The sequence below is a fragment of the Staurois parvus genome, unplaced genomic scaffold (assembly GCF_062004578.1).
Source record: "Staurois parvus isolate SC_StPar_1 unplaced genomic scaffold, SC_StPar_1.0 ptg000162l, whole genome shotgun sequence".
Classification (NCBI taxonomy): domain Eukaryota; kingdom Metazoa; phylum Chordata; class Amphibia; order Anura; family Ranidae; genus Staurois; species Staurois parvus.
This window is the reverse complement of record NW_028317958.1, coordinates 3,478,604-3,500,101: the sequence shown is the minus strand read 5'-3', so window position 1 is coordinate 3,500,101 and position 21,498 is coordinate 3,478,604. Positions and strand designations below refer to the sequence as shown.

At 41.6% G+C, this 21,498-nt stretch overlaps 1 protein-coding gene across 1 annotated transcript in view; it reads left to right on the top strand.

Moving 5' to 3' along the window:
* LRIG1 (leucine rich repeats and immunoglobulin like domains 1) overlaps window positions 1-21,498 on the top strand; it is a 144,692-nt gene that overhangs the window by 50,449 nt on the left and 72,745 nt on the right. Inside the window, exon 2 of the mRNA XM_089676014.1 lies at window positions 10,773-10,844. Coding sequence (XP_089532140.1) covers window positions 10,773-10,844 — 72 coding nt within the window. The remainder of the gene's footprint in view (window positions 1-10,772; window positions 10,845-21,498) is intronic.

The window sequence follows — 21,498 nt, the reverse complement described above, 5'->3', positions numbered from 1 at the left end:
CTCAGTTCTGTCTTGGAACCGACGTGTATACTGCAGAATATGTATATTTTTTTTCATAAACCCAAACTTCTCCTTTAAAGTACAGTCTTTTTGCAGCAATAGGCAGTCCCTTTGTAGCACCGCACAGCATGTAGGGGGGTTGAGCAACTATGGCTGCCCACAGGTACATGTATAATTAGCTATAAATGGATTTTATTTTTTCAATGAGCTGATTATTTCCATTGATCTGTGTATCTTTATTTTTTGTACATCTTGAGACTTCTTTGAATATTTGAAAGCGGAACTCTGGAGTAAGTAAATATTGTTTAAATGCAAGAATCCTGTATATACTTACATGAATCTTGATGCGTTTTGTGTATTTCTTCCAGACTGTGCAGTACACCAGTTTGAAATTTTGGACCTGTACAGGAGCTTCCTGTAATAAAGACTGATCACTACAGCTCTCTCCTTGTGTAGGGTGACTGGTCTTGTCTCCGCCCCTTCCTGTAGTTTTCTGCAGGCAGCTTGTAGTGGGTGGAGACTGCTGGGTCCCTCCCACAACTCATAGCACAGGCTATGTTCAGCACCATGATGATGTCACTGCTTCATTTTATAAGGTCATATCTGGGTTTGCAAAGGCATATTTTGTGCACACAAAGTACATTTTTATTCTTTCATGGCTATTGAGAAATATATCTAAATGAAAGTATTTGTACCCGGAGTTCAGCTTTAAAGCTGTTTGGATTGATCTTGGGAACTGTCAGTTATATTTATCACTTGCAACCCCAAATATGTTGTTTGTTTTGTATTCAGATCAGTCGGGTTTTGTTCACTCGTGAGTGTTAGAAACATCAGACTTGGCTTGAAAAAGCGCTTATTAATTAATGTGCACATTGAACTAATTTATGTAGTTATTTCTGTATATCTCAGAATAATTCCTTTTATGGGATTGAGGTTTGTGGAAAATTAAAAATTTCCATCTAAATATAAAAATGTATTATGCCTTAAAGTGTTACTAAACCCACAACAGTACAATCAGTCTGTATATGCAGTAAAGCATGCTTGTTATACTCACTGTGGAACCTAAGGGGTTAATCCTCTGCATTGTGCAAAAAAGCTGTTTGGTCCTGTTTTCTCTGCCCTCCTCTTGTTCAAATGTCCACTTGATAAGACGGACTGAACCCGTAGCCACATGCACATGCTCAGTTTAGTGTGTATTGCTAGAGAGGTTTTTTTCTTTTTCTTGGGAGAGTACATGCTATCAGCACAGGGCCAATCAGCACTGTCCAGACAGAGAGTGAGGGGTTTCACATCCTCCTAGAGCAGAAAAAAAACTCCTACAAGCTTTAGCCAGTGCTCTGCTGAAGTCATAAGACTGCTCTAACTGCTGATGAGAAAAGGTATTTAGCAGCTTATATTTACTAAAATAATTATATTCCCATGTTGTGTTTACTATGGGAGACCAGATATAGTGATTGCCGGGTCCTGGGAGACCAGATATAAAGGATGCAGGGTCCGGGGAGACCAGATATAGTGGGTGCAGGGTCCGGGGAGACCAGATATAGTGGATTCAGGGTCCGGGGAGACCAGATATAGTGGATGCAGGGTCCGGGGAGACCGGATATAGTGAATGCAGGGTCCTAGGAGACCAGATATAGTGAATGCAGGGTCCGGGGAGACCGGATATAGTGAATGCAGGGTCCGGGGAGACCGGATATAGGGGATGCTGGGTCCGGGGAGACCGGATATAGTGGATGCAGGGTCCGGGGAGACCGGATATAGTGGATGCAGGGTCCGGGGAGACCAGATATAGTGAATGCAGGGTCCGGGGAGACCAGATATAGTGAATGCAGGGTCCGGGGAGACCAGATATAGTGAATGCAGGGTCCGGGGAGACCAGATATAGTGAATGCAGGGTCCGGGGAGACCAGATATAGTGGATGCAGGGTCCGGGGAGACCGGATATAGTGAATATAGGGTCCTGGGAGACCAGATATAGTGGATGCAGGGTTCGGGGAGACCGGATATAGTGAATGCAGGGTCCAGGGAGACCAGATATAGTGAATGCAGGGTCCTGGGTTTAGTAACACTTTAAGGGGAATAGCAGTCATTGAAAAGATGTGATTTACATTGGTAATGGCAAAAAAAGTGGACTTGCAGACAAAGCTAAATACACAGATGAAATACATAGAAGGGAGTTTTTTTTACCTGCTAACGGATAATTATTTCTGTCCATTCGGTTCTTAGATTTACACAGCTCTGCCACACAGCAAAGACTCATCTGGCAGATCAGGAGACCTGACTTTTCTGTACTGCGGTTAATTAACACTTTAAGGTCTTATCCCTCCCTCCGGTGGACAGTGAAAGAAGAAGCAGAGTATTGAAGAGCTAATTTCTGTCACTCTGCTCTTTCCTCCAATCATTGTGCCCCCGTGAGCATGTTCCTTGTTTGGCCCTTTTCACATGGATGTTCATCGTGTCTGCCTGCCTGTTTTTTCAGACAGACACTATCGGAACCTCTATTCTCCTCCTATGGAGCGGTGGGAGTAAACGGACATGTGTCTGTTTAACCCCTTGACATCCGATCTGCCAAAAAGAGATGGATGGGATCCATTTCCCTTCTGCCCGTCAGATCGGATTGGATGGAAACAGACAGGTGGTCCGTTTCCGTCCGACCACCCATGGAGGACAGCAGACTGTGTCCGTGTTCACTCTGCATAAGTGGAGTGGACACAGACCCATCATCCGCTTGCTCAGCAGGGATCAGCAGACAAATCCCCCGCTGAAAAAGTGGATCCAGTGACGGGTCTGCCCCGCGTGAAAGGGGCCTTAGCACATGAGCGCTGCAGTGCAACTGATTAGCTACCTGTTGCTTCTCCCTTTCCAAGTCTAAGCTCTGCTGCACAGGGACTGCAGTAGGCTGATACTAGGTCAGATTTAAGTGCTTACAATGCTTTTTATTTAAAAATGTGCATGTAACGATGTATTAATGAATCGAGAGATGCATTCATTTGTGTCTTTTATATCTGCCTGGAGTTAAGCTTCAACAACAAAAAATTCCCTTGGTAATTGTTGACGTTTTTTATTCTTGGTAGTGATCCAGGCAATCCTCTTGGATACCAAGTAAACTACAAGACCGGATCCCTGGCTTGGCATCATTATTGCATAAAAAATGATTTATACAAAAATAAGTATAATATTTAGTAATAAGCAGAACTGGAGATTTGCAGTGGCTTATAGAGTTGTTAGAGGGCATTTTCAACATTTCTCATTGAAGGAATACTAAGTGCTACTCCAAAAGAGGAGCTACTTAGGATTATGTGGATTTACTGAGGACTGTAGGCAGTTTAAAAATAAATTGTGTTAGTATGGAATCATTCACAAATATGGTTTTAAATGTTAACTTCTGTTTCTGGGAATTTTATGTGGTTTTTTCCCTGCAGTTATTACTAGATACAATCTGTTTTCTTCTAATAATTCTGTGTGGTTTTTGGCTCGGTGTTGCATAGTCCGGACAAGAGGTGTTATCTGTTTCTGCTGTTCGGGAACCTCACACAGCGGAGCAGAGTAGTATCTAAGGGCAACCATAAAAATGGCTCAATGTGGCCAAAGATTGTAGCTGAAACAAATGGGGGGAAAAAAAGGAAAGCAAAGGAAAAATTTGTAATTTATGCCAGAATGATCTCTAAGGCCCCTTTCGCATAGGCGTTCCTTCCTTCCATTTTTGCCTCGTGATTTTTATGGATCATAAATGGACTGGAATGTATCCCCATGGGCGGGTGGATGTACATGGATATGCGTCCTTTTACATCTGGTTTCATACGGGTCCATTCAGGTTCATTGGACCAAATGCATTGTTTGCGTTCAGATCCTGAAAGGATGTGGGTGGATCTAGGATGAAGCACAGACATTGACACCTGACCGCCCATAGGGAATTCATGAGTGTGTTTGTCCACCATCACAAAATGGGTGTCACATATTTCTATTCTTCTCCTACTTGGGGAGTCATTCTATAAATCTCCTGCTGAGATGGAATGGAGGGTGCCCGCGTGAAAGGGGCTTAAAGCTGGCCAAAGATTGGTAGAATTTCGAATGAAAATTATTAGGAAAATAATGTTCTTTCATTTTTGTTAATCACTAGTGGGGTCAAATCGTTGTTTATTTTCTAATCATTAGATGGTCAGGATTGAAAATTTTTCTCGAACAAATGAACCTCCAACAGTGTATATGGGTTTCATTCAGTAAAGTCCATTCATTCCAAAATCAAATGTTAAAAGGGAACAAAATCTTTTGAACGGCATTCGAATGTTCCGAGAACTTTCATATGAATTATCCTAAGAATTTTCCTTCGAAATCCTATTCATCTATGGCCAGCTCATGAGACATGACTTTAGCTGGCCATAAACTGATGTGCAGGATTCAACCATCTAAAGCCCACTGTCGGCTGACTTCACTCATCCAGTGGAGGTTGTGGAAAGTTCCTGACATTAAAGTCAGGATCCATCCAGATGCCTGGACTGGCAGTTGGTTCAGCTTCTTGGCGAGCTACTCCTTCCCCTCCTTCACTCCACTGAGCTCTGGAGATGTCCAACCATCTTTAGTCTGGACATCATCGATTCAGTCACCTGAGCATTCTTCTTTATACAGGGAGAAGGGATTCACTTGTAGACACCTCTTGGCAGTGGCTTACTTTGGTGTTGAGGTGGTATTAGTGATGACAAAGGCTTTCCAAATTGTTTACTATTTTCCCCAAAGGGGCTTTACCCATTTTGTCCAAGTGTTCCATAGATAATGGAATCTTCTTACAATTTGCCCAAAACTACCCTAGTAGACTAATGACTATCTGGCCTTTATTATCCTTTGCTCATACAGGCAGAGTGCACAGCAAGCTTCAAGCAGCTTTGTTAAAACCTTAAATTACCATTCAGCTTCAATTCAGGAAAACTTGAAGCATATCTAAACCCAAAAACAAAAATGTTATAGATTGCATCTTACCAGTCTTTGAGTGTGTTGGCTACATATGTTTAACCCTTACTCAATCCCCCCCCAAAAATTAGTTTTGACCACTGTTCCACTTTGGCTCTAATTTCAGTGGCTTGTCGATTTAAAACTATATCCAGCTTTTTGATTAGACTTTAGTTCCTAAAGCTCATCTGAAGGTAGAAGACCTCCTTATCTTTGCTTCCACCTTAAGAGTCATCGGAGTTACGTACGCCATCATTTGTCAAGCTCCATTATACGTGATTTCATCTGTCATAAGGATATTTTATTTATCCATTAAGACTTCCTCACTACGATTCAAATCAGTAGTGACACGTACAACCCAAACCTCGTTATGTGGTTAACCAGTAATGTAATCTCCGCCGAGCAAATTACATTTTTGTCCTACATGTTATCATGTGAGGCTCAGGATTTGAATGCCCTGCCATTGCTGCTTCCATCCCCCTTTTATTCAGAAGGACAGCTGAGCAATTGATGACGAAAGGCTTGTAAGTCTTTCTATTCTTTGGAGGGATTCACAAGACAAAGGAAAAGTTCTACTGTGCACTTTGTCCAAACGGGGCTATTTGTGTTCCGAAAACCGTGGTTCTGCACAGATCGTTACAAACTGAGTTTCAGTGCACGGGATTATAATACAATAAGTGCATCAGACGTACAAGGCAGTAATTGAAAAGGACATCTATTGTGTTGCCAGTTTGTAAACTGATTAGATGGTGCTGTACTAGTAACACAGGTGAAGTGGAGGTCAGGTGCTCCGGAGAAGTGACACTGTGTGCCTAACATTAAAGGGTATGTACACCTTAACAATCCACTTCTCTTAATTGATCCTTTTTGGTCTGTTAAATAATACCATTTAAAGGATTTTGTTATATCTCTATGAAAAGTGCAAAAAAAAAAAAAATACTAGTTGATCCTCCCAGAAACCTTGTCAGCTGACGACTGCTTGTACTTTATTCTTAAACCTTGGAAATACAGGAAAGCGCGCTAGACCCAAAAATGTATGAAAGAGTCCAAGGTCATTGTAATAGATGGAAATTGAAGGAGCAGTGCAGAAAAAAGTTGGTCAAACACTAATGCTGGTCAAAAGTTGGACCTAAGAATAATCGACCGATTTTTGCTCTGTTATTGGGTAAATGGCACCAGCCGATTTTCGTGGTTCCTCCCCTTTTTGGTGATCGGGTATGTTGGAAAATTCGTGAAAAACGGACGATTTTCAACTCGATGATGGTCAAATTGTACGATTGTTTTTCTGAAAATATGTGCATGAACCGTGACCTGGAAGGAACAGAAGTTTCGCCTGTTATATGGGGTGAACTTTATGACTTGGTTGGCTGATTTTCAAAATCATTGATGGCACCATTGGATTACCGAGCAAATGATTTTCGGAAAAATTGTTTGGAATTCAACCCATGTATGGCCTGCATAAATACAGGCAATCAGGCTCTGTTCAGGTATACTGATAGCCACGGGCCTGGCTGTCAGAATAAAATAGCTGGCAGCAAGACATCTGTCCATCCTTGCTATTTAGCATGGATGGGGGGATCTATGGACTTCTTATTCAGCCTATTGAATCTTTATATGCATAGCCAGCTTAAAGTGATTCTAAAGAAAACATGTAAAAAAATACTTAATATGTCATGCTTACTTGCTCTGTGCAATGGTTTTGTAAAGAGCAGGCCCACTCCTCCCCCCACCCCCTGTGCTAGCACTCTTGGCATCTCCTCCCCCCAAGTGCCTCCATAGCAAGCCGCTTGCTCTGGCGGCAGTCGTGCGGGCTCACTCCCTAGCAGTGCTGCTGTGTGTGTCCATTGACATGCACAGCGTGGCTCGGTCCCACCTCCACTCCACTCCTTACTGACTTTGATTGACAGCAGCAGGAGCCAATGGCTCCTTCTGCTGCCTCGATCTCCAGAGAGGAGAAGGTGGCTGCTTTCCATCACAAAGCTGGACCAAGATCGGGGTCAGGTAAGTATAAGGTGGGCTATGGGAGGAAAGCTGCATGTAGAAGGTTTTTGACCTTTAATGCAGAGAATGCATTAAGGTAAAAATAAACCTTCTGCCTTTAGAACCACTTTAAGTGGTCACTGTAACAAGTGTCCCCAATTTAAGATGTTCCCCTCAACTTCTGTTCTGAAGACAACTGTAAACTTTTGGATTTGTTAACACTTTTTGTCCCAGTGGTCACCAGGACAAATAGAGAGGGTGTATCTCCCCAGCAGAAACACAGATGGCACTAAAAACCAGACAGGAGTTCCAAACAGTTTCATATACTATCCAAAACTAAAAAGAAATATTTTGGTTGGAGATCCACTTTAAATTGACAAGCGAGCCCTGTTCACTGACGGTCCTAGATCTGTATCTATATAGCAAACCTTTCATGTGATTTTAAGGAAAAATTAAAGATGATCAAATCCGACTTTTTTTTTTTGCAAATTTTTTTATGGTTTTGCAGAAGAAAAACCATAGTACAGTCATTCAGAAGTACAAATAAAAATGCAAAATGGCATCAATGAGAGTACCTAGATATAAAAAAGATACCAACAAATATGGTGAAGCATACAATCCAGAGACAAATGGGACTTTTTAGGTACACACAGAGACCACGGTGCACATTTTTGTTATGTGTTAAAATTCAATATTGTTTTAGCAAAGATCCATTGGACCTATGAAAAGGCTGATAATGTTGTTCTGATTCACAGTATCTCTGCATCAAGAAATCTTCCCTGTTTGCTCATCACAATATACAGTCATGGCCGAAATTGTTGGCACCCTTGATATTTTTCCTGAAAATCAAGTATTTCACACAAAAAAGGTATTGCATTAACACATGTTTTGCTATACACATGTTTATTCCCTTTGTATGTATTGGAACAAATATAAAACAGAGGCAGAAAAGCAAATATGACATAATGTCACACAAAACCCCAAAAATGGGCTGGACAAAAGTATTGGCACCCTTAACTTAATATTTGGTTGCACACCCTTTGGAAAACATAACTGAAATCAGTCGCTTCCTATAACCATCAATAAGCTTCTGACACCTCTCACCCGGAATTTTGGACCACTCTTCCTTTGCAAACAGCTCCAGGTCTCTCTTATTGGAAGGACACCTTTTCCCAACAGCAATTTTAAGATCTCTCCACAGGTGTTCAATGGGATTTAGATCTGGGCTCATTGCTGGCCACTTCAGAACTCTCCAGCGCTTCTTTGCCATCCATTTCTGAGTGCTTTTTGACGTATGTTTGGGGTCATTGTCCTGCTGGAAGACCCAGGATCTTGGACGCAAACCCAGCTTTCTGACACTGGGCCCTACAGTGCGACCCAAAATCCTTTGGTAATCCTCAGATTTCATGATGCCTTGCACACAGTCAAGGCACCCAGTGCCAGAGGCAGCAAAACAACCCCAAAACATCATTGAACCTCCACCATATTTTACCGTAGGTACTGTGTTTTGTTCTTTGTAGGCCTCATTCCGTTTTCGGTAAACAGTAGAATGATGTGCTTTACCGAAAAGCTCTATCTTGGTCTCATCTGTCCACAAGACGTTTTCCCAGAAGGCTTTTGGCTTACTCAAGTACATTTTGGCAAACTGTAGTCTTGCTTTTTTATGTCTCTGTGTCAGCAGTGGGGTCCTCCTGGGTCTCCTGCCATAGCGTTTCATTTCATTTAAATGTCGACGGATAGTTCGCGCTGACACTGATGCTCCCTGAGCCTGCAGGACAGCTTGAATGTCTTTGGAACATGTTTGGGGCTGCTTATCCACCATCCGGACTATTCTGCGTTGCAATCTTTCATCAATTTTCCTCATCCGTCCACGACCAGGGAGATTAGCTACAGTGCCATGGGTTGCAAACTTCTTGATAATGTTGCGCACTGTGGACAAAGGCAAATCTAGTTCTCTGGAGATGGACTTGTAACCTTGAGATTGTTGATATTTTGCCACAATTTTGGTTCTCAGGTCCTCAGACAGTTCTCGTCTCCTCTTTCTGTTGTCCATGCTTAGTGTGGCACAGACAGACACACAATGCAAAGGTTAAGTGAACGTCTCTCCTTTTTATCTGCTTTCAGGTGTGATTTCTATATTGCCCACACCTGTTACTTGCCCCAGGTGAGTTTACAGGAGCATCACATGCTTGTAACATTCTTATTTATCCGCAGTTGTGAAAGGGTGCCAATACTTTTGTCCAGCCCATTTTTGGAGGTTTGTGTGACATTATGTCGAATTTGCTTTCTTTCCTCCCTTTTTTTGTTTTGTCCCAATACACACAAAGGGAATAAACATGTGTATAGCAAAACATGTGTTAATGCAATACGTTTCGTGAGAAATACATGATTTCCTGGAGAAATATCAAGGGTGCCAACAATTTCGGCCATGACTGTATATGGAAAGCGTATTGGTTATTCCAAACGGTATATAGCATAGAGAACATTAGTCCAAAACATCAATGCAAGATTCATAGATGAAAAGAGGCAACTTATCAACACGTTTCATGAACAAAGAGTCTGCTTCTTCAGGAGAATATAGGAGGTGTCCCTATATCCTTCAAATGTATAGGGAAGTTTTCTTGATGTAGACATTGTAAATCTGCTGTGTGTTTTAGAACGAATCTTTAATAAAATTAATAATGCATTTATCAGATAAAAATATTTGTATAAATGTGCCGAAAAAGGCCATTTGGTCTTCTGTGATTTTTCTTAGGTATAGTCGGGATGTTGGTGCACTCTGATATCAGTTGACCAGTGGAGACTACATTGACTTAAACTGGCCATAGATGGAGCGATTTGCTTTCCTGGAACCATGGGTTGCAGAAAAGAAAATCGCTCTATTTCCCTATCAACACAGTTGTTATTGATGGGGGAATCCTTCCCACGGAGCCGTTGTGTTCTCCCGGTAGGAAGCCATCTACCCCAGGAGAACAACATGATTACTGCTAACTGCAATAATAGCTGCTAACAATCGCATGCAAAATCAGACAGGCTGGTTGTACCCAAGTTGATTGATCAATCAACTATCGTGCATTCAGGTTGACCATGCATAGTTCGAATCTTGGCCGGTTCCTGCTGAACGACTGAGATCCCAACCATCTATGGCTGGCTTTATGCACCTTTCATTAGATCTCATGCGTGTTTCCCTGAATGTTGGAGGATGTTCTACAATAATACCAGCAGTGCATTAAATGTTTTGGTCATAAACAATCCATTTGATTGGATGAAAATTTTAGTCCAACTTTCTAAACGGACTGGTCAAATTGCACATATGAATGCTTATCATGTCCAAACATCCGCTGTGAAGGCAAGTTCACTTGGGTCACAAATATTTTCCTGTTCTTTCTACCTTCGAAAAGGTGTCTGTTGCCCGAATTTTAGAACAAATGACTCATTAATGGCCATAATAGTTCCAGGTTCTCCAAAAGGAGACAAACGAGCCTGTCGCCGGCTAAATCGCAGCAAGATTGATTTGTTTGGCCCTTCAAATGAAAGAAAATAAATGAAAACAAAACACTGGCTAATGCAGTTTAATTTGCTGATTTAATTACCCGGGTACGTAACATACAGAGCATTTCATGTATCCTCATAATGCCTTTGTAATTGGCTTGTTTTGCCGAGCCTGAAAAAAAGCTTTTGCTATTTCCTAAAGTGCTCTTGTCTAACAGCGGATCGTTTTCTCCCCCCCCCCCACCCCCACCCCACCCCACGATCTAGAATAATTGTCGGGCTGCTTTTTGCTGACTTCAATACCGCCATGTGCTGATTCAATTGCCTTCTCTCTCTTTTTTTTGTCATTTTAACAGAAACCTGAGCCACAACAAGCTAAAGGAGATCGATCCGGCCGCCTTTGTGGAGCTGCTGGGGCTACGGGAAGTGTGAGTATTTTTCTGAAGCTTTTGTTGCGCTTTTTAAAGGTGATTTCTGGGACTTCAGCTGCGAATTTGCAACGTGACACCCGGTCCCTGGATGCCGGCTCCACTTGGTTCAGTTACATCAGCACATTGCCTTTTTTTTTATGTGCATTTGTGTGTGTATTGTATACAGATCTTTATAACTGCTACTGTTTCTGTATCAATTAGACGATGAGTGGTTTTGGTTATTACAGGGAGGTAATAGTTTGCTCTCTTAAAGTTGAACTCCAGGCAGATGACCACATACATGACTGCAATGCATATATACAAACTGTTCAACCTCTTAAAATTTATGTCATGTTATTCAGACGGCCCTGTAATTCAGGCATCTCTGCCAGACAGCATAGCCTTAAGTAGTCCATAGATTATACATTTTTTTTTCCTTCCACCACGAGTGGAAGGAAAGAAAATTGCTCGATACCCCCATCAACTCTGCCAGACAGCATAGCCTTAAGTAGTCCATAGATTATGCAATATTTTTTTCCTTCCACCACGAGTGGAAGTAAAGAAAATTGCTAGATTCCCCCATCAACTCTGACTGGGTTGATGGGGGAATTGAGCAATTTTCTTTCCTTCCACTTGTGGTGGAAGGAAAAAAAAAATTGCATAATCTATGGACTATTTAAGGCTATGCTGTCTGGCAGAGGTACCTGAATTACAGGTATCCCTCCCACAGAGCTATTGTGTTCTGCTGGCCTTCCCTGCCAGCAGAACACAATGTTAGCTGCTGACAGCTATAGCTACTGCCAGTGATTGAATGAAAATCAGACAAGCTGGTTGTACTGAAGTTGAACAATGGATCAACTTCACTGCAACCAGCCTGCCTTTAGATGGATGGAATCTTGGCAGGTTCCTGCCGAACCATTTGAGATTTGATCCATCTATGGTTGGCCTTAGCCAGACAGCATAGCCTTTGCCATACCACAGCATAGCCACGGGCTTCTCTGCATAATATATTACTGTTGAGCTGTACAGTCTGGTCCAATCCCAAACCCAATTAGCCATTGGCCAGTGAAGGGGCTGCAGCACATTGGTGCAGTCTTCCCTCATTGATTGTCAGCATTGTTTAAAGGCAGTTGGAAACCTTCATTTGGCTTACAGAGCTCACCCTTCGTCTCCCAGTCTGTTTCTCAGGGGATTGTAGGAAGCAAATATGAAAACAGATTCATCTACTTGTGCTAGCTTTATGTAAAATGCATCAAATGCATTTTTTAGAGTGCATACTCGCATATGTGTGCGTGTTCTTGCCTATTTGTTTTTATTTTAAAGGGCCACAACGTGCATCCATGGGCTAAAAATGCACTTGCCTAATTTTTTTTCTACAGTACACAAAATGGCAAAGCTTGTATTATTGGTTGTATACGTTGGTATGAGCATGTATGCACATTGAGATGCCATTAAAAAATATATGGCGAGGCATCGTGTTGTCATAATGTGCATATTAAAGCATGGGAACACGAATAGGTGTCAGGGTGGCAGAACCCACCACACTCATGCCAGTCATTCCACTTTAATTGCCTAAATTGTGGTCACATGATGCGTCAGGTCGCAAGTCTTCTATTTTCCGGCCTGCAAAATGGCAGGGTTTCTTTTTGGGTGCACACATTGCTTCAGGGATGGGAACACTTCCAGTTTGGCATGGAAATGGGCTTTAAATAGTCTTCTGTGTGCCCAAGGACCCTCTACTACTTCTCCTCTTACTTATTCTAGCCCCTCCCCTTTCATTTACTAAAGCGATGCAATCACCTCTGTTGCATTGTCTCTTGCATTGAATTAATAAATGGTAGGGCTAGGGTTTACTCAGGACAGAAATAAGAACAATCTGTGCCTCTGGAAAACACACCAAGATGGGAAGGAACACCCAAAACTCCTCGGGGGCGGGAACATTGTTGGAAATTCTGACCAATTATGTAAGAAGCCATAAGCTGGCCCTATCTACAGCTGAACTGTCACATTTTAGTGAATTCACCCTTTAAAGAATAAGCCTGTACATGTATCTGCATGTGTTTGTCTTGACTCTGAGGTTTGTGTAGGTGTCCCATTGAGGCTGAGCTGTCATGGCCGACTACGTTTTGCAATTTGAGAAGACATAAATTAGGAAAACAGGGTTTGTTGCCGAGTTCCAAATGACTTAAACACAATCTTTATATTTTACCGTATAGCCATGTTCATTCTGTGATGTTGAAGTTTATCCTAAGTCAGATTGGCATTAAATCCCATGAATGAAGTGTCCCAGGTTTTCTAATGGAAGTAGCAGAAAAGCCTCCAGCTCCCTGCCATAAGATTGTACGTTCCTGTTTGTCACTTTCTCTAGTGACAGACATAAATGACATCAATGTGCCCTGTGAATTTTAGTACGTATGCAGAATATTGGATATCAGGATTATGTTCTCTTCGCTCTATATTACTGAATGCTTCTCTTTTCAGATCCTCCAAGTAAAACCTCCTACTTTATTCTTTATTTTTTAACCTTTTGTCTACAGTCTGTAGATTTACGGTTTCCCTACTTAGTGCCACGTACAGAGGAAACGTTAATCTCCATTCCTTATAGCTAGGAGCATGCAGATGTGCGTGCGCCAAGCTATGAGACTACATTGTACCTGACAGCTCGAGGTCTCCACTAACTTGGTCACCAAGATTTTTAAATGGATTAAAGGTTCACTTTGAGCTCTTGTTGGTCAATTGGCTCTTGGATAGCAAGACTGGCTAACCACAAAATGTTGAGCTAAAGTGTATGTAAAGCCTTTTTTTTTAGTTTGGGGTATTATTATTACTATACAGGATTTATATAGCGCCAACAGTTTGCGCAGCGCTTTACAAAATGAAGGTAGACCTTACAGTTACAATACAATTTGGTACAAGAGAAAACCAAGGGCCCTGCTCGTTAGAGCTTACACTCTAGGACAGTGGTTCTCAACCTTCCTAATGCCGCAACCCTTTAATACAGTTCCTCATGTTGTGGTGACTCCCAACCATAAAATTATTTTTGTTGCTACTTCATAACTGTAATTTTGCAGTGGGAGGAGTAGTACCACATCATTGGTGTCAGTGGGAGGAGTAGTACCACATCATTGGTGTCAGTGGGAGGAGTAGTACCACATCATTGGTGTCAGTGGGAGGAATAGTGCCACATCGTTGGTGTCAGTGGGAGGAATAGTGCCCCATCATTGGTATCAGTGGGAGGAAGAGTGTCCCATCGTTGGTATCAGTGGGAGGAGTAGTGTCCCATCATTGGTATCAGTGGGAGGAATAGTGCCACATCGTTGGTGTCAGTGGGAGGAATAGTGCCCCATCATTGGTATCAGTGGGAGGAATAGTGCCCCATCGTTGGTGTCAGTGCTGCCGCTCGGCTCTTCCTCTCCAAGCTCCACCTCCTCGCCGATGATTGGCCACCTGTGTGCCTCTCCTGAGCTACAGTTCCGGCGGGCAATCACCAGCGAGGAGGCGGAGCTGTTGAGTGATCCCAGGGGTGTGGCCAGATGACAGGGGCGGCATGTCATCCACACATTGCCTGGAGATGGATAGAGGAGCGGTGTCTCGGTTCCTAAGACCATCGGAAATATGTGTTTTCCGATGCTCCTAGGCGACCCCTGTGAAATGGTTGTTCGACCCCCAAAGGGGTCACGACCCACAGGTTGAAAACCGCTGCTCTAGGAGATAGAGTTGGGAATGCTTAAAGCAGGTCCTAACTGTATCTGAGCACCACAAACACTTTTTAATTCATTTTTAATATTCATAGAAAACTCACTCATCCATTCATGTCTCCATTCTTTATTTTGCTGAGAAATCACAATGAAATCCCCCCTCTATCCTAGAATTTCTGGCCATGGCCATTTTGAGTAAGGGCAGATGAATAATGTAGCAGTTACTTCCTGGAATTTATCTGCTGACAGCAGGGTGTGCTTAGCTGAGAGAGCCCCTCTTAAGTAAGGGCAGATGATTCATGTAGCATGCAGGCAAGAGGGTGTATTTAGCTGTGGAAGTCCCTCCACCCATGAGGAGTCTGACATCATTTTGGCCTAGGCCAGAAACCAGGAAGTAACTAAAGAAATGTTTACATAAAAAAAAGTTATAAATGTAAAAAAAGAGTATAAATATAACATACCTTCCTGTCTATTTACTAATGCTAGCAGCACAAGGATTAAAATGAGATGATGTTGATTGAGGGAGTATAGTTACGCTTTAAAGCCTAACTCCAGCCAAAATGTACATTTTGTTTTTGGTAATTGTGGAGAAGGGTGATATCCTCTGTCAGCAAATATACATTTCAAATAAATACCACAAACTAGGGCTGAGATAATTTAGTTCTGTCTTAAGGCCCCTGTCTGTGTCCTGTCAGGAGAAATCTCTTTGCATCCTGTCCCAGAGATACTGCAGGAAAACAGAGCAAATCTCTCCGAAGTGGGGATATCCCCTCTCAAATATTTGTCACCAAAATAAGTTGCATGTTTAAAAACTTCCTCCCACCTCCCATTTTTTTTGTGGCAACTCAAGAATGTTGGATTTCCAATCACTCCTGCCAGTGGTCCCCAGGACCGATAGTGAGGGTCCTAGTGACCATTGTTAGCAGGGACACAGACCACAGTAGAGAAACAGATAGCGGTTCTGACTCTTCCACATACTATCCAAAGCTAAAAAAAGAAACTTTTTGGCATATATGTCTAAGTGATTCTAAAGGTTGTAATTTAAAAAATAACAAACGTGATACTTACCTGCTCTGTGCAACGGTTTGGCACAGAGCAGCCCCGAATCTCTTCTTTCTTTGGTTCCCTGATGATGGTCCTAACTCCTCCCTCAAGCCTCTTACTATGGGGGCACCCAGGCAGGCTCGCTCTCAAACCACACTTCTGTGAATGGACATTGTCCATTCACACACAGAGCGCTGCTCAGCCTCGCTTCCCACTCTCTCCTCATTGGCTCATTGGCTGTGAGTGATAGCAGCAGGAGCTAATGCACATCCTTACATCAAGGTTTGCGTTTTAAAAAAAAACCAAAACAAAACAAAAATGCATCAAAAACGTTGCCAAAACGCACAGCAAAAAGCACTGCAGAAACGCATTAAACGCAAACTATATAGGTGTAAACCTAGCCATATGCATTACAATAAAAACCCATGTGCAGCTCAGGTAGGTATACGAGGGGGATGGGGGGGTGCTGAGGGGGGAGCTGCACACAGAAGATTTTTTTTACAGTAATGCATAAGGCTAGCTTCACACCTATGCAGTTTGCATTTGATGCGTTTCTGCAGTGCTTTTAGCTATGCATTTTGTGTTTTTGCCGTGTTTTTGATGCTTTTTGCGTTTTTCTTTCCAACTTGTTGCTGGGCAGAATAAAAAGCATCAGAAACGCACTACATGCTTTTCTGCTTCCATTGAAGTCTATAGAACCAAAAATGCAACGTTTTGCATTTTAAAAAACGTCCCTGACCCTTTCAAAAAACGCACCGGGTGAAAACGTGGAGATGTGAACGTGTCCCATAGGAAATTATGTTAAATGGACTGCTGTGCGTTTCTGAAAAATGCAGCAGAAAACGCATAGATGTGAACCTAGACTTAAGGTAAAAATCCTTTTGCCCTTAGAACCACTTTGAAGTTTAAAATAGGTTTACAGGTTCACTTTTATAACTCTAAACCCCAACATTATTGGCCAAATTTGGCAGAAATGTGAAAAAGGTTACCCTAACAAGCTAGCAATTTGCTTTTTGCGGTTGGCGGTTCTCATTTATGCAGTAGCAAGAGTTACAAACCTTTGGGTCAGACTTGACCTACAGCGAGGAAGAAGAGTTGGCAGTTATTTTTCAATATAACCAGAGAGGAAGCATAATAAATATATATATAAATAAAATATTAGTCAGAAGTGAGTACACCCCTCACATTTTTGTAAATATTTTATTCTATCTTTTCATGTGACAACACTGAAGAAATGACACTTTGCTACAATGTGACGTAGTGAGTGTACTGCTTGTATAACAGTGTAAATTTTCTGTCCCCACACAATAACTCAACACACAGTCATTAATGTCTAAACCACTGGCAACAAAAATTAGTACACTCCTAAGTGAAAATGTTCAAATTGGGCCCAATTAGCCATTTTCCCTCCCCAGTGTCATGTGACTCCTTAGTGTTACAAGGTCTCAGGCGTGAATTGGGAGCAGGTGTGTTAAATTTGGTGTTATCGCTCTCACTCTCTCATACTGGTCACTGGAAGTTCAACATGGCACCTCATGGCAAAAAACTGAGGATCTGAAAAAAAGAATTGTTGTTCTACATAAAGATGGCCTAGGCACCCGCTACTTTACATTGTAGCAAAGTGTCATTTCTTCAGTGTTGTCACATGAAAAGATAGAATAAAATATTTACAAAAATGTGAGGGGTGTAATCACTACTGGGAGATACTCTGTGTGTGTGTATATATGTGTATGTATATATGTGTATATGTATATATATGTGTATATATATGTGTGTATATATATATATATATGTGTGTATATGTGTATATATATGTGTATATATATGTATATATATATGTATATATATATGTGTGTATATATATATATATATGTGTTTATATATATGTGTGTGTGTATGTATATATATATATGTGTGTGTATGTATATATGTGTATATATGTGTATGTATGTATGTATGTATATATATATATATATGTGTATGTATATATATATGTGTATGTATATGTGTGTATATATATGTGTGTGTGTGTGTATATATATATATATATATATGTGTGTGTGTGTGTGTATATGTATATATATATATATATATATATATATATATATATATATTATGCACAGTAATAAAATATCTAAAACCTTGATACACAATGATCATACTTGTTTTTAGCTGATCACATTCACATATAAACAAAAACTGTCAGTGACTATAGTTTCCCTTTATAAATGATGCTTAAGTCTGGATTCAAGTGCTTGCTTATAATCTGGAGATTAGGCTTTACTTAATACAAGATTGTAAAAGTCTAGTCCATGTTTTAACAGTCTCCGCTTTCACTTGACATCAAATTGGCAGCTGGTCCATAAATATTTTATGCGGAGTATCCTCGGGTTCCCATCCGTGGCCAGCGAGTCTGTTTATGTGAGCCAGAAAGGACCGGGCAGCCAAAAGCCATTATGAGAGCCCCAATAAAACCAGCATGTATGTGCACTGCAGAATCCATAAACGCTTGCGGCTTACTCTACTCTGTCAGGAAAATAGGGTAGCATACGAGGACAATTTAATGACAAAATTACTGATGGACCTGTCATAACACCTGGTACTTACTGAAATGTCTTTACTTGTACTGCTTCATGAAAGACAAGAGCCGAATTCTTTGTTATGCCTGACAGCACAGAGGTACACATGGGGTTTGATTTAGGCTCCATGAACACTAGGGCATTTCAAATTGCAGGCGGGATCGCTGCGATTCTGCTCACGATTTGAAAACGCACTGTGAAAGTGTGAAAACGCACAATCACATGTTCAGGTGCCATTCATTTCAGTGGCACCTGAAATGCAGGACGTTTTGGCCACAATGGTGGTGCGTTTTTCCATGTGGCAAACGCGGCACGACTGCACAGACAAAATTGCGGGACGTGCTTTTGCTACCATGCAGAGCTGCACCAGGTTTTGCGCTCTCCGGTTTTAGTAAATCAACCCCAACATGATCAAATATTTTGTTAGTGGGTTTTTTATTTGTTCATGTTGGATTGTTCGGCAAAAGTATTGACTGAAGACAAACTAGTAATGATCTGTTAATGCTATTGTTATTGACTTTGGGAAAGTGTCCAACAATCCGTTGTGCTCCAGGGAAAAAGTGATCAGACCGATCAGATTGGGGAATCTGTGCAATTTCCTCCTGAAAGGTGACAGCACTGGGGCCCTGTGCAATCCTCCCCATTTCCTCCTAGTTAGCCTACATAGAAATGTTTGCAGATCCTTCAAGTATGTATACTAAAGGTTCTATATTATAATAGAACTATTAACACTCTATACAGTACAATGCAATGTAAGGGAACTCTAGGAGAGCCAATCTGAGATACTCCGACAATCTTTTAAAATCAATGACCATTATTCCATATGCTGATTCTTCAGAACAGCAGGATACGCTTCTTAGTAGTCAACTGCTGCACCTAGGATTATTCACAGACAGGTGAAATCAATCTAAAAGAAAAGATCCGTTAAAGTAGAGTTAAACTAGATTTGAGCACCACAAATTGAAAACGCCATTCAATTAATTTTTAATACTCAAAGCAAACTCACCCACCCAGGTTCTTATTTTGTTGAGAAATTACAATGAAAAGCACCCCCTAGCAGTTCTAGCTTTAGCCATCTTGAGTAAGGCCAGAGGATTAATGTAGCATGTACTTTCTGGAATCCATCTGCGCTTGGCTCAGGCATGCAGACAAGAGGGTATGCTTAGCTGAGAAAGCCCTTACCCCCTCCATATAAAAGAAAAAAAAATTCCATGAAGACTAATGGAATGTATTACATTTTGGCCTAGGCCAGAAACCAGGAAGAAACTGAATAAATGTAAAAAAAAAAAAAAAAAAGATGATTTGCTACCATCACATTTTTGATTGGCCATAAATGAGCAAACAGTAGTTATATTTTGTGATTGTTTTATATGACTCGTTTCAGGTGAACAGTTGTCATTACTAATTGTGATTTGAATAGTTTCACCCATTTTGTAACTTATAATACTGTAACTTTAAATAATTGTTTTGCATTAAAGTATTTATAAAGTGATCCGTTGCATAGAGTAATTCTACAGCAATTCCTGAAAATCATTTTTAGCAATCACTTCCATTGTGATAAGTTCTTAGTTGCTGTGTAAATACCTAGACGGTTGCAGTTGTTGACTGGAACGAATTCCCCTTTGTATTGCTACTTTTAATAGAATATATAAATAGAATATACACTGCTCTAAAAAAATTAAAGGAACACTTTTTAATCAGAGTCTAGCATCAAGTCAGTGAAACTCCTGGGATATTGATCTGGTCAGGTAAGTAGCAGAGGGGGTTGTTAATCAGTTTCAGCTGCTTTGGTGTTAATGAAATTAACAACAGGTGCACTAGATAGGCTACAATGAGACAACCCCCAAAACAGGAATGGTTTTACAGGTGGAGGCCACTGACATTTTTTTCCCTACTCATCTTTTCTGACAGTTTTTCACTAGTTTTGCATTTGGCAAGGGTCAGTGTCACTACTGGTAGCATGAGGCGATACCTACCTGGACCCTATAGAGGTTGCACAGGCAGTCCAACTCCTCCAGGAAGGCACATCAATACGTGACGTTGCCAAAAGGTTTGCTGTGTCTTCCGGCACAGTCTCAAGAGCATGGAGGAGATTCCAGGAGACAAGCAGTTACTCTAAGAGAGCTGGACAGGGCCGTAGAAGGTCCTTAACCCTTCAGCTGGACTGGTATCTGCTCCTTTGTGCAAGGAGGAGGATGAGAACTGCCAGAGCCCTACAAAATTACCTCCAGTGGGCCACTAGTGTAAATGTCTCTGACCAAACAATCAGAAACAGACTTCATGAGGGTGCCCTGAGGGGGTCGACGTCCTCTAGTGGGCCCTGTGCTCACTTCCTGGCACCATAGAGCTTGATTGGCATTTGCCATTATTGGCACGTCCGCAACTGGTGCCCTGTGCTTTTCACAGATGAGAGCAGGTGACAGACATGAAAAGGTCTGGAGAAGCCGTGGAGAACATTATGCTGCCTGTAACCTCGTTCAGCATGATCATTTTGGTGGTGGGTCAGTGATGGTCTGGGGAGGCATATCCATGGAGGGACACACAGACCTCTACAGGCTAGACAATGGCACTCTGACTGCCATTAGGTATCGGAATGAAATCCTTGGACCCATTGCCAGACACTACACTGTTGCTGTGGGTCCTGGGTTCCTCCTTGCCCGGCCTCATGTGACGAGAGTATGCAGGCAGTTCCTGGAAGATGAAGGAATTGATACCAATGAATGGCCCCCATGCTCGCCTGACCTAAATCCAATGGAACACCTCTGGGATATCATGTTTTGGTCCATCCGACGCCGCCAGGTTGCACCTCAGACTGTCCAGGAGCTCAGTAAGGCCCTGGTTCAGATCTGGGAGGAAATACCCCAGGACACCATCCGTTGTCTCATTAGGAGCATGCCCCGATGTTGTCAGGCATGCATACAAGCACGTGGGGGCCATACAAACTACTGAGTACCAGTTTGAGTTGCTGCAATGAAATTTAAGCAAAATGGACTGGCCTGCTGCATCATATTTTTACTTTGATTTTCGGGGTGTCTTTGAATTCAGTCCTCTGTAGGTTGATAATTTTCATTTCCATCAAACAGTGGAGCATCCTTACTTTCCTAACACCTTACCCAGTCCATATCAGTATAGATATCCAGCATGAAATTTTTCCCCATTGAGATCTGATGTGTTTTCAAAGTGTTCTTTTAATTTTTTTGAGCAGTGTATATAGTGTAGTAGACTATACTAGAGTATAAGCTTGTTGAGTGGGTTCAAGTTCATTCTTGGTTGATGAAGTTTATGGTATATGCTCCAGCTATTGTATATGTTCATTAAATCCCATTATTAATATCTCAATATCCTTTGCTG